The sequence below is a fragment of the Phalaenopsis equestris genome, unplaced genomic scaffold (assembly GCF_001263595.1).
Source record: "Phalaenopsis equestris unplaced genomic scaffold, ASM126359v1 Scaffold000428, whole genome shotgun sequence".
NCBI classification, from domain to species: domain Eukaryota; kingdom Viridiplantae; phylum Streptophyta; class Magnoliopsida; order Asparagales; family Orchidaceae; genus Phalaenopsis; species Phalaenopsis equestris.
In genome coordinates, this window is record NW_018164869.1 from 4,002,233 (window position 1) to 4,015,061 (window position 12,829).

The 12,829-nt window shown below is 36.6% G+C and overlaps 1 protein-coding gene across 2 annotated transcripts in view; it reads right to left on the reverse strand.

Moving 5' to 3' along the window:
* The window catches only part of LOC110027377 (histone-lysine N-methyltransferase setd3), a 29,377-nt gene extending 18,669 nt beyond the window's left edge, over positions 1-10,708 (reverse strand). The window contains exon 1 of one of the 2 annotated variants that reach the window (XM_020728776.1): positions 10,367-10,708. In XM_020728776.1, coding sequence (XP_020584435.1) covers positions 10,367-10,703 — 337 coding nt within the window. In that variant the 5' untranslated portion in view covers positions 10,704-10,708. Of the gene's footprint in view, positions 1-10,321 lie in introns of both variants that reach the window. The other variant, XM_020728775.1, reaches the window with a different exon arrangement.
* Positions 10,709-12,829: the final 2,121 nt, after the last annotated feature.

A 12,829-nucleotide genomic window follows, 5' to 3' on the forward strand; every position in this document is an offset into this window, starting at 1 on the left:
GATTCTGATTGTTGAACGGATGTTGGAGAGCTTTCAGCGGTTGTAGAAGCGAGCTAGGGTTTATTTCATTTCTTAGTAGAACGGGAAGAAGATGAAGCAGACAAACAAAACAACAGACGTGAACGAAATAGAAGAGCCAAATGAAATAGACAATGCTCTAATCCTGTTGCAAATGACGCAAGAAGAAGACGTCACAGAGAACGCAGTGAAAGAAGAAGCAGACTTGGAAGGAAGAAGATGTTGCAGATGACATGGGAAGGAGATCTCGCAGATGATGCAGAAAGATGTCACAGACAATACAGGAAGATGTCAGAGACAACGCGGTAAGAAAACAAATCTGATGACAAAGGATGACATTGTAGACGACAGATGAAAGACGAAACAGACTTCGCCGGTAGCGAATTTCACAGACGATGATATGCAAACGCGCAAACGATGCCTGCGAGCAAACTAGACTCGACGAGCCGAACCTGCTCTAATAGCATGAAGAAAGGTGGAGTAATTATATTCTCTTATTCCATCATTTTCAAATTATAGCATTTCTCATTATTATATAGGGAACGCCCAGGGCAAACAAAATTAAAACTTACAACTTAAAAAATATAAAACAAACAATGAAGGAAAAAAATGCATCATAACAAGAAAAGAATAAAGATGTAATAGGAAACTCCCTCCAATAGCTTTCAAAATTTAAACTTGTAGGGGCCATAAGTCTGGTCATCTGGGCCGCCTAACAGGAATAGAAGTCCAAATTTAGAATTATTTCTCAACCCCCTTTTTAATTATCTCCCAAGTTCTCCTTCAATCGGATTTTTTCCTCAATTATCAAAATATTAAAAACATAAATACATGCAAACTTTGTTATTTCCATCGCTTCACTCATTTTCACATGCAAATTTACTTCTATAACAGTAACCACTAGATGAATATTTCGTGCTTTATTCTACCACCTCCAACAAATAGAAATTATAGCTACCACTACCCACAGGAATCATAAGCCACGTTTCACCAATTACCATTCATTTTTCCATATATTTACCTGCCATACTTACAACAGTTCCAACAAATTGCATGAAAACAAATATGAAAAATCAAACAAGTGTGGTCGCTTAACAGTCGTGTAATTCTTTATCTAACAACCAGGAAGGCACAAATCAAATATGATAAAGCTAATAACACGCCATTGCACTTCCAACATTCTTTGACATAGACTGTAAACACAGTGAATAATTATACACTTTAAAGTTTTGCATCCAACACATTTAAACCATTTGAACAATATGAAAGTATCATAATTAGTATTAGAAGAGGACTCTTGTGTGTTATTCCATAGAGCCCCTTTATTTACAATAGGGAAACAGAAATAATGGCCTTATAAAATATCAAGATAGCATACACCACTCTCTAAATAAAAATAACCATCGTATTTAACAAATAGTATTATGATGACTCTCCCTCGAGTTCAAGAATACATTTATTAGCTAAATGACAGTTTACTATATAAATGAAAGAAATGTAGAGGACCTAGAGCTATAGTGAAAATATTTGCCACCGAAAATTAAAAAAATAGCGTCAATTACATACAAAGCACACGAACCATTGCTAAATCAAGCACCCTCTTTCATTCATTTTTCAAATTCTAACCCCAACCCATATTTTTCATTTTTATCAAATTTTCAATGAATTGATTGTGGCACGTGTAAATTTATCGGTTCGGTAGTTCAAAAAATCACCTTGATGCCTGATTTATAAATATCAATGTTTAGGGTGCATTGTATGTAATTATCCCTAAAAAATATTCATAGAAATTACAACATTCCTAATGAAATATCAATTAACTTCAATTAGTTTGGTTTATGATAACATGGACAGAAACGTGATTTTCATATTTAAGTATAAAATGACATTAATAAAGTGGTTTATACATGATTATTTGGGAGAAATTTATGAAGATAAGAATATCCTTAATTATTTGTTTTGACAACCAATTAGTTTGTTGAAGGGTATTGCCTTTGACCTCCAAAGTCAAAGTTGAAGGTTCAAATCTCATTAAAATTTTAATTGTTTAATGATTTTCTAAGCTTCATTGTGCAATGCATTGAGTTGTGTTTAATCAAGATTCTCTTGAATCTTGGGTTTGTGGCGTAATAGTGGAGTAATATGTGTCGGTACAAGAATAAATCGGTCATGGTCTTTAACTAGGAGGGTGACATTCATTCATAGAGGGAAAGACATGCCCTTCCTTGTTGATTCTTTATTCGTCTTTGTTATTCAATGTATATTTTCTTGCTTGAGAATTGCCATTGGATTTATTATGAATAAATTTTATATAAACATATTGAAAATTGTGTATGTATTTTGTTGCAACATTTGTAATAACTTAAAAAAATTATTTATATTTAATTAAAAAAATACTAATATTGAATTTTTTTCAAACAAAAATAATAATAAATTCATTAATAATTTAAACTGTGTTAAACCATTTTTTGAGCCTTTAGTTGGTTATTTGGGGGTCAAATGAACTCCAAATTTGACGTGTTTATAGTTATATTGAGCGTCTCGATGAGAGAAATTAACAGGCCTGAGATCACCTGATTCCAAGTCAAAAAACCTTCTATGATGAAGAGAGATCAACTTAGGTCGTTCGAGAGATGGTCATTCATCGAAGGAAAAAAAATGCCCCTCCTTTAAATCCTATAAATACACCAGCTCTTTTTAATTGGGGAGAGAAAAAAAAGGGGAAGAAGATGCCCATTTTTAGTTTTATTCTGGACTGAAGTCCCACTGATAGCTCTCGACCTCTATAATCGCCAACAGTCGTCGAACCACCCCTACTCGCCTCCATTGGTGGATTTTGTGGAATAAATAAAGACGCATATTACAGAGTAACGAAGTACCCTACAGAGTAACGACACACGTTGTGGAGTAACGAAATATTCTATTGAGTGGAGAAGTCCCATCCATACGGAGTAACTCGGTATTCTAAATAGTGTGCAACAACGTATCGTGAACACAGTGTATTAAAGATTGGGCAATAACTTGCAGCATCAACTGCTTTCAATTGTTGTACAACAAATCTTTCAGTGTAAGAACAATGTACATGGAGAAACTTTCTAACCCTTTTTTGGGTTGTGGTATAAGGGTTTATCTTTGTATTTATGAGCTTATAGTGGATCATTTTAACTGTAAGCCTCGTGATTTTTTTCTTTCTGAATTTTTTCACGTAAAAATTTTTGGAGTCTTCTCCTATTTCTTTTATTAATTGTGTTATGATGGATTTCGTACAATATTGAGACGTTGAATTATTACTCTACCGCCACGAATTTTCTAAAACGCAATAATGCCCAAACTAAAATGCCAAATTAAGTGAAAAATAAAATGGAACTGACAACAACTAATAAAATTATTAATACTCAATCCCAATACAAAAATCCAAAAAATAAGCCTATAGAGTATCTTGAATTGAAAATAGTCTGGTTAATGTTATATTGTTTAACTGTGAGTCACCACTGCATCATGTTCTCCTCCTCACTAGAAAAACTCGACTTGAATTGTATGACTGACTACATCAGAAGGGTGATACTCATGAATGCCTGCAACTTTAAATGTAGAAGACATATTCAAATTAGAGGGTAGATCTATAGCATAAGCATTGTTAATTTTTTTAACAATAGAAAAGGGACCAATTTTGTGAGGCTTCGGCTTTGATTAAGAGTCTGTTTGGGACAGCTGTAGCTTATTGAATAATATGCTGATAAGCTAGGTGCGATGGCTATTACAAATTTTTAGTTTTTTGGAAAAGCCAGACCGTTGTCAATAAGCTCCCACCGCACCTAGATAGGTGCGATGTGAAAACGTTGTTTTCTGTGTTTTGAAAACTTATAAGCTGTCAAAATGCTGTTTACCCAAACAGGTCAAGTGCGTTTTCAAAACGCCACAGCACCAAATAAGCTACCCCAAACGGGCCCCAAGTCCCTACAAAAAATCTTTCCTTACGCATGTGTACCATGACTAGATCGCTTTCCTTGAAGAGTTTGTGACACCTCTTCTTGTATGCTTGTGTTTTATACTTTTGAGTGTTGTTGAGTAAATTTATTTTAATCTCTTAACAATATAGATGTAAAATCTGTGAGTAACATGGGCAACTTTACTTTGAGCTTTAGGGAGTACCGTCAAATTGACGATATGATTGGGAGGTTTAGTGTAGACGATACAAAATGGTGAGCATCTCGTAGATCGATTGGTCGTGGAATTATAAAAAAACTCAACATAACTTAATACTTCATCCCATTGTTTGGGATGTTCCTCAACTAAGCACCTTGGCATAATACTAAGTGTTTGATAAACAACTTTAGTATACCTATCCTTTTGGGATGGTAAGCCGAGCTCGTGCATAAGTCGATATGCAACCTATTCTACAATTCTCACCAAAAATAACACATGAATTGGACATTCATATCGGACGTGATGCGTCACGGAAGTCGGCGGAGATGAACTGTATCCCTCAAAAAATGTTTGTGCAATACTGAGGGCATCATTTTTTTATGTTTGCAAACAACAAAGCGAGACATTTTTTTAGAAAGGACCCGCCACTATCATGATTGAATCAAATCCTCTTCTTGTTCGAGGTAAACCTAAAACAAAATTTATACTCAAATCCTCCCCGATGGTTTCACAAAATGGTAGAGGTAGATAGAGACAAGTTTATGTTCGGTTCCTTTGTAGGATTGACACTTAGCACAAAGTTCAATGAAACACCAAACAAGTAGACGAAGTTTTAGCCAAAAAAAGGGGTAGCTAGTTGTCGCAATGTTTAAGCTATCCTGGCATGGGTTGTCAATTCACCCGAATGCATATCCTTAATGAGTTGAGTGTGAAAAGAAGTATTTGAAATATATAATTAATCTCGTTTGAATAAGTGGCCTTGCTTAATTGAATAGTCGTTGATTGGAACCTTATCTACACAACTTTGTCAAGGCTTGGTAAAATCCTTCTTTTGGTCAAATTATTCTTTAAGGGATTCCATTACAGTGATAAGGGCTCTGACAACAATCAACTAATTAGCTCTCCGGCTGAGAGTATCTACAACTTTATTGTTTTTTTCCTCTTTATGATTGATAACAAAAATTAAATTTTGTAATAAATAATCCATCGCATATGCATTCTACTCAAGGTTTTCTAATTTTGTAAAAATCGCAAGGCTTTGTTGTCACTGACGAGAATGAACTAAGTAATGCTCCCATTAATTGGGGGCTCTCGCTACCGCATGCAACTTTTGTTCATAAGTGATCCATTTTTGCCTTGCTAGACATACTTTTTCACTAAAAAATTATATCGATATCCCTTCCTATGATAGTACTCCACCTATAACAATTACAGAGGCAACCACTTCCACTTGAAAATGTTTGTCAAAGGCAAGTGAGGCCAATGTAACTACTTGGAACAATGCTTCCTCGAGGTTATCAAAATTGTGGTGTTCGCTTCCAAGTGAAGGTTTTGCTTTTCAAATAATAAAATAGGCTTTGCCATCATGCTAAAATTTTGAATAAATCTTCTATTGAGAATTGTCAAATTGTGAATACTTCTAATTACAGTAATGGGAGTAGGAACAGGTTAATTCTAGATGGCAATAATTTTTTTAGAATATGTTCTAATACCATTATCGTTGATAATAAAATTGAGAAAGAGAACACTCGTATTGCATATTCACATTTCTTTAAATTAAGGAAGAGCTTTTGTTTTCTTAATTTCTCAAACAACAATGTAATGTGTTGGACATGTAGGTTGAATGAGACACTATGCACCAGTATATCATCAAAATAAACCACACAATTTCCCAAGAGAAGGTTCGAGTACCTTGTTCATTAAACGCATGAAGGTGCTTGGGGCGTTACATAAATCGAAGAGGCATTCGCAGGTCTTGAACAGCATTTTCCATTTGTCTATAGATCGGATGCGAATCTGATAATATCCTTTCATTAAATCCAATTTGAAGAATATTTGAGATCCACTCAATTGATCTAAAAGGACTTCCAAATGACTCATTGGAAAGTGAAATTTGGTAGTTATCTTGTTCAAGCATAGTTGACAATACATAGTTGAAACATTTTTTTTTCTTTTTTTAGTACCATGAGAGTCGACACAACACAGGGAATTAAGCTCGGAAGAATGAACTGTTTGCTTAAAATATCTCCTACCATTTCTTGTAAAATTTGTCGCTCTTTCGAGCTTAACTTGAAATGAGGTAAGTTAGGAAACAGAGAGCAGATAATACGATAAATTTGATGTTGATGGACCTCATCGAAGGTCGTTCAGGCGGCAATTCAACATATGTTAAGTCCTTAAATTATTGGAGGAGCTGCTAAATAACATTGGGACTCTCTTTGGTGCCCTTGGTTTGTACAACCAGGAAAACCGCATACACCTTTTCAGAGTCTTTGACTAAACGCAGCATTTTTGAACTTGAAATTGCAAGAAAAGCAGAGGTAGCTAGTGCTTTACAGAAGCTGAATTTTTTTTCTCTTTAGTGCCATGAGAGTCGGCACAACACAAGGACTTGAGCTCGAAAGTATGAACCACTTGCTTAAAAGATATACCATGTCCTGTAAAATTTGTTGCTCTTTCGAGTTTAACTTGTAATGAGATAAGTTAGGCAACATAGAATTGGTAATAAGATCAATTTCATGTTGAATGGACCTCATCGGAGGTCGTCCACACGGCAATTCAACAATTGTGAAGTCTTTAAATTATTGGAAAGCTGCTAAATAACATTGGGAATCTCTTTGGTGCCTTTGATTTGTTCAACTAGGAAAATCGCATACACCCTTTCAGAGTCTTTGACTTCATGCAGCATTTTTGAACCTGAAATTGCAAGAAAAGTGGTGGTAGCTAGTTCTTTACCGGAATTGAAATTTTTTGTCTTCTAATAGAAAATGAAACTTTACACATCTCAATAACAGGAACTCCAATCCCCTTTTCAACCAACTTATTTTGTAAGATTAAGGATGTTTAGTCGATGATAATTGCAAAAATTAAACTACCTTTGAGGGGATGATATTCTCTACGTACCAAATATCAATTAATAGTTCACAAACTTTGCTTTTGATGGTACATCAAATTATGAATATTGCATGTCTTTGAGTTCCTCCATTGGATATAGGAGTTCGCAATACTTTCCCAATGATACAAGTAATGAATTCTCCTCATCGCCTAGGCCCCTCTGATCTCTTTGAGCTATGTAGGGACTTCTAAATGCTCTTCGGTGTCAAGTTCAGTATCAAGTAATTGCAACTGACGTGACTCGTTAGATTTATGCCCTGGTTGAAGGAGCCTGAAGCATTTTCCTCGACCCCAGTTTAATATAGTTCTTATCATTGCTAGTACTAGCTTTTGTTTGGGTTATATACTCGGAAACTGCAATACTTTGGACCTGAAGGAAGCTCTGCTTTGCTCTTAGAATCCCACGATTCATTTCATGATTAGTTCATGCTATACTTCTTCTGCATTGGATGTATTTGGGTAGCCTAGATGTTGCATCCCTGCCTTCTAAGCATGATTCACTCTGTGATAATGACCAAATCGCATTCATATCTATTTTTTCTTGTATTGAATCTTTCAGATCCCCTTAATAATGAGCCACCAGTTATTGCTCATTCTCTTTAAGATTTTTCAATCGCTCAATCAGTAAAATTCTTCAGCATAGATGCTCACAGATCGATCCTTTTGCATACATCTATGACATTGTAAATACAACATTTGTTCAAAATAGGTGGGAAGTGACCTCTCATCAGTTGCTTCATCCGAGTCCAATTTTTTACGCTTCATCTAACTTCTTGTTTGCGATTCTAGACTAACTGAATCCACCAAGTGCCTACTCCACTTTTCAATAGGCGCAATGTATTTTTTCACCTTTTTTTTGACAATGATGCCCATGTATTCAAAGAAGGCATCAACAGTTTGTTCCCAATCCAGATAGTCCTCTGTATGCAATTGACCATAGACGTAAGAATGTTCGTTTTGATCTTGAACTCACCCCCATGTTTAACTTGAGTGATAAGCCTGCTTTGACGCTAAGGCCAAATTTTTTTATAGACTTTAGAATTTGAATATGAAATTTTGGGGTGTAATCCTCTCAACAGTTTTCCATCTTCATCTTCAGCATTGCATTGGGGTTTACTTGCCCTATTCAATTAGGTCTTCTTGCATCTTGAGTCATCAAGATGGGATTCTCCAAGATGGACGATGTTGTCGGTATGGTTATTGAAATTGGTTTATCAACAATCCGTGAGGACCGCTGTTCTCTTTGCACTTCTCTAACAAACTGATAGAATGCAGTGTCTAATGATTCCACTTTGCGAGTAGGAGCGAACAACGACTCACAAATCCCCCTGATTGCGCTGCACACCGCCCATGGCTTGCTTACCAGAATCAGCCATGGTTGTGATGGCAAACTGATGTAGTATTGGTTAATCAGAAATTTGCAAGAGGAAGAGAACAGAAATAATTCAAGAGAAGTTGCGGAAGCAGATAGAAGAGAAAAGCGTGGAGAAGGAAAGAAGATGGGAAGAAGTAATAATTTTGTTTGCATAGGTGTATACACCACAGCTATTAGTACGAATCTCAAAACGTTTGAACGGCCCAGACGACGGCCAGACAACCAAGGCGTCCTACATCCCTCCTGTCGATCGTGTGGTCAAGAATCGACCAACACACCATGGCGAGAGATCTGAACGACAGATCACACTGACAATCTCGACTGACTGATGCGCAGGCGAGAATCCTTGATCGCGACTAATTGGTCGACCTGCCTTTACCACGGCTAATTGGTCGACCCGCCTTTACCACGGCTGATGAGATCGCCATTCAACCAGGCGCCTCAGCCGACCAACCCGTGACGTGATCATCACTCAGTTGATCGCCTCAATCAACCAAATTCGAGTAAGTCGGCTAGTCAAGTTATCGTCATATTAAAACTCAAATTGTAATACTCCTATGATGAAATCCATATGATTAAGTAAAGCATCAATTTTTAAGAGTTTTTTTCATAAGTGCTCTCTCATTTCTGTAATTGTACAGAATACGCCTCTATAAATAGAAAACAAAAACACAAACAAAGAAACTTTTGATTATCTCTACAGAAAACTCTTCACAAACAATACTCTATATCTCTCTTCCTTCAATGAATCATAAACCCTTTAAGCGTGTTCACAGAGGACAACTCAGGATTCAACAATAGCAAAATGGGAATATTTCTCAATGTCACTCTGTGGTGCCTAGTCTCAAAGTTTATATACCCAAACTAAGACACCTAAATTGAGTAGAAAAAAAAATGGAACTGACAACAGCTAATAAAACTATTGATACTCAATTGTTATTTAAATACCCATATATTAAGACTATATAGTTGAACTGAAAATAATCTGGTTACTGCTATATCGTTGAACTCTGAGCCACCACTACCTCACTATCTTCAAAAAACCACAAAAACACACATAACCTATTAAGGTCGGTACACAAATGTCTTTACCACGGCTAATTGGTCAACCCGTCTTTACCACAGCTGATGAGATCGTCATTCGACCAGGTGCCTCAGCCGACCAACCCGTGACGTGATCATCACTCAGCTGATCGCCTCAATCATCCAAATTCGAGTAAGTCGGCTAGCCAAGTTATCGTCATATTAAAACTCAAATTGTAATACTCCTATGATGAAATACATACGATTAAGTAAAGCATCAATTTTTAAGAGTTCTTTTCATAACTGCTCTCTCATTTCTGTAATTGTACAGAATACGCCTCTATAAATAGAAAACAAAAACACAAACAAAGAAACTTTTGATTATCTCTACAGAAAACTCTTCACAAACAATAATGTATTTCTCTCTTCCTTCAATGAATCCTAAACCCTCTGAGCGTGTTCACAGAGGACAACTCAGGATTCAACAATAGCAAAATGGGAATATTTCTCAATGTCACTCTGTGGTGCCTAGTCTCAGAGTTTATATACCCAAACTAAGACACCTAAATTGAGTAGAAAATAAAATGGAACTGACAACAGCTAATAAAACTATTGATACTCGATTGTTATTTAAATACTCAGATATTAAGACTATATAGCTGAACTGAAAATAATCTGGTTACTGCTATATCGCTGAACTCTGAGCCACCACTACCTCACTATCTTCAAAAGACCACAAAAACACAAATAACCTTTTAAGGCCGGTACGCCAAATAAGATCAGTTAAAAGATGACATTAAGTAGACGCATGCTTCGCAAGAAAGTTGACAAAAAAGGAAGCATCGCATCTGCAAAAGGCATTACCTGGAATTTTCCTACTCAGTTGAAGCAAGGGGGAATCACGCTCACCAGGCTCGGCAGAACGCTGGAATCGCAATGGGATATGACCGGGAAGGGTGATGAGGTCCGTTCCTGCTGGGATTTTGCTCAGGGAGGATACGCCTAAGCCATCGGAACCTTGGTTTGTGATCCTGAGCATGGGGTGAACGAAGCCACCTTCTCTACGAATCCACTGGACGAGATCCGGCGGATGGAGAACGACGCGAGAAGACGAGGCCGAACACGTCAGCGAACGCCGATGCGCCATTTCTGCCACCGAGAAGGACCCAGTTTCGATGGCGCCGCTTAGCATCTTCCAGGTCGCGAGGCTCGACATGTACCGAAAAGAAAAAGGCAGAGATGCCATGAAGGCCCGAGGATAAACCTAAAACGTCGATAATAAAATACATTTTGTTGGTTGGGGAACAAGCGTAGGAAGAGCTCAAATTTGGCAAAAAATTTTCCTCAGGTCATATGTACGTCCGCTATTCAATCGAAAGACGTCATCTCGTCTTGCAGGACTCATATCATGAAAAAAGAAAAAATTTCGCGTTAAGCCCGGCCCAACCCGACTGCTAAATGTTACGTATTAACCCGTCTTTTTGGCATATTTCCGCATATTTTTAGCGTATTATTCCCTCAGAAACTTCTATTCTGCATTATTCAGTAGAAAATAAGTTTTCAAAAAGGGTTTTTTTGTGTCAGCTAGGGTTTGGTCGTTGTATTTATGATGAAGATAGATTTCTCTCTTAATGAAGAGTTTGAGCACATGGATGACGAAATGAATGTCAACGTCTTTGAAACGGAGGTAAGATTTCTTATTTGCTTCAACCGTATTCCGTTTTCCCGAGAGTAACCCAACAGTAACCTAAGAATAACCTCTGCAAAAACCCACCAGATCTCTAAAAAAAGTGAGATTTTGTGTGAATCTTCGATTGTTGTTAGGTAGTTTCATCGTTATTTAGGGTTTAGGGTTATTTATTTTCGGGTTGATTGAAGAAATATTAATAACCCGATAATAACTCAACAATAGTCTAAGAATAATTTGCGCATAAACCCACAAGATCTCTAAAAAAAGTGAGATTTTGTGTAAATCTTCGATTGTTGTTAGGTTTTTTCATCATTATTTAGGGTTTATGGTTATTTATTTTCGGGTTGATTGAAGAAATACTCAATAACCCGAGAATAACCCAACAATAACCGAAGAATAATCTTCTCATAAACTCACCAGATCTCTAAAAAAAGTGAAATTTTTTGTGAATCTTCGATTGTCGTTAGGTTACTTCATCATTATTTTGTGTTTAGGGTTATTTATTTTTGGATTGATTGAATAAATACTCAATAACCCTAAAATAACCCAACAATAACCTAAGAATAGTCTGCGCATAAACCCACCAGATCCCTAAAAAAAGTGAGATTTTGTGTGAATCTTCGATTGTCGTTAGGTTATTTCATCATTATTCTGTGTTCAGGGTTATTTATTTTCGGGTTGATTGAAGAAATACTCAATAACCCGAGAATAACCCAGTAATAACCTAAGAATAACCTGTGGTTATGGTTAATTTATTTGACTATCTCTATTGAATACTTTAAATTTGTAGATATCTAGGGCAGAAACAGATTGCAATGATCCAATTGCTCGTACCTTTCTTAATATTGTTGTCCGTAATGAGGAAGAGGCTTACAAACATTATTGTGCTTATGCACATTTATGCAGTTTCACTGTACGCAAGGACCGCATAACTTACTGGGCTAAATCCAAGAAAATTAAGTCCAAGGATTATATTTGTGGAAAATCAGGTCATAAAAGAGAATCTCAGCTAGCCACTACTGTGAAGTGCAGAAAAGCGGATACACAGACTGGCTGTCAAGCAATGCTTCGCTATACTATTGAGCTTGATGGCAACTGGACCATAAGAAATTTGTTGAAAGTCATAATCACCCATTGGCGGAATCCGGTGACGAGCACCTTTTACGTTCCAGTTGGAAGATTAGCGAGTTAAATGCAAATTTACTAAGATCAATGACAGGTTCTGGGATTAGAGCAGCTGATGCATTCAATTTCCTTGCTATAGAGGTTGGTGGTGTTGAAAACTTGGAGTGCACTAGACAAGATGCGTACAACTTCATTCAAATGGATAAAAGAAGCAGAATTGAACAGGGCGATGCCAACTCTCTCTTACAATTATTCATGGAGCGCCAAAATGAAGATAGCATGTTTGCATGAGATTTCCAAAGTGATGATGAGGGTAGACTTACAAGCTTTTTTTGGAGTGATGGGTCTTGCAGAATAGAGTATGATTGTTTTGGAGATGTCATCCTTTTCGACACTAGCTACCGTTTGAATAAGTATAACTTATGTTGTGCTCATTTCGTTGGGATTAACCACCATCGGCAAAATGTTTTATTCAGAGTTGGTTTTTTATCTGACGAGATGATAGAATCGTTCAAGTGGTTATTCAAAACCTTCATTCGTATAATGGATGATAAACA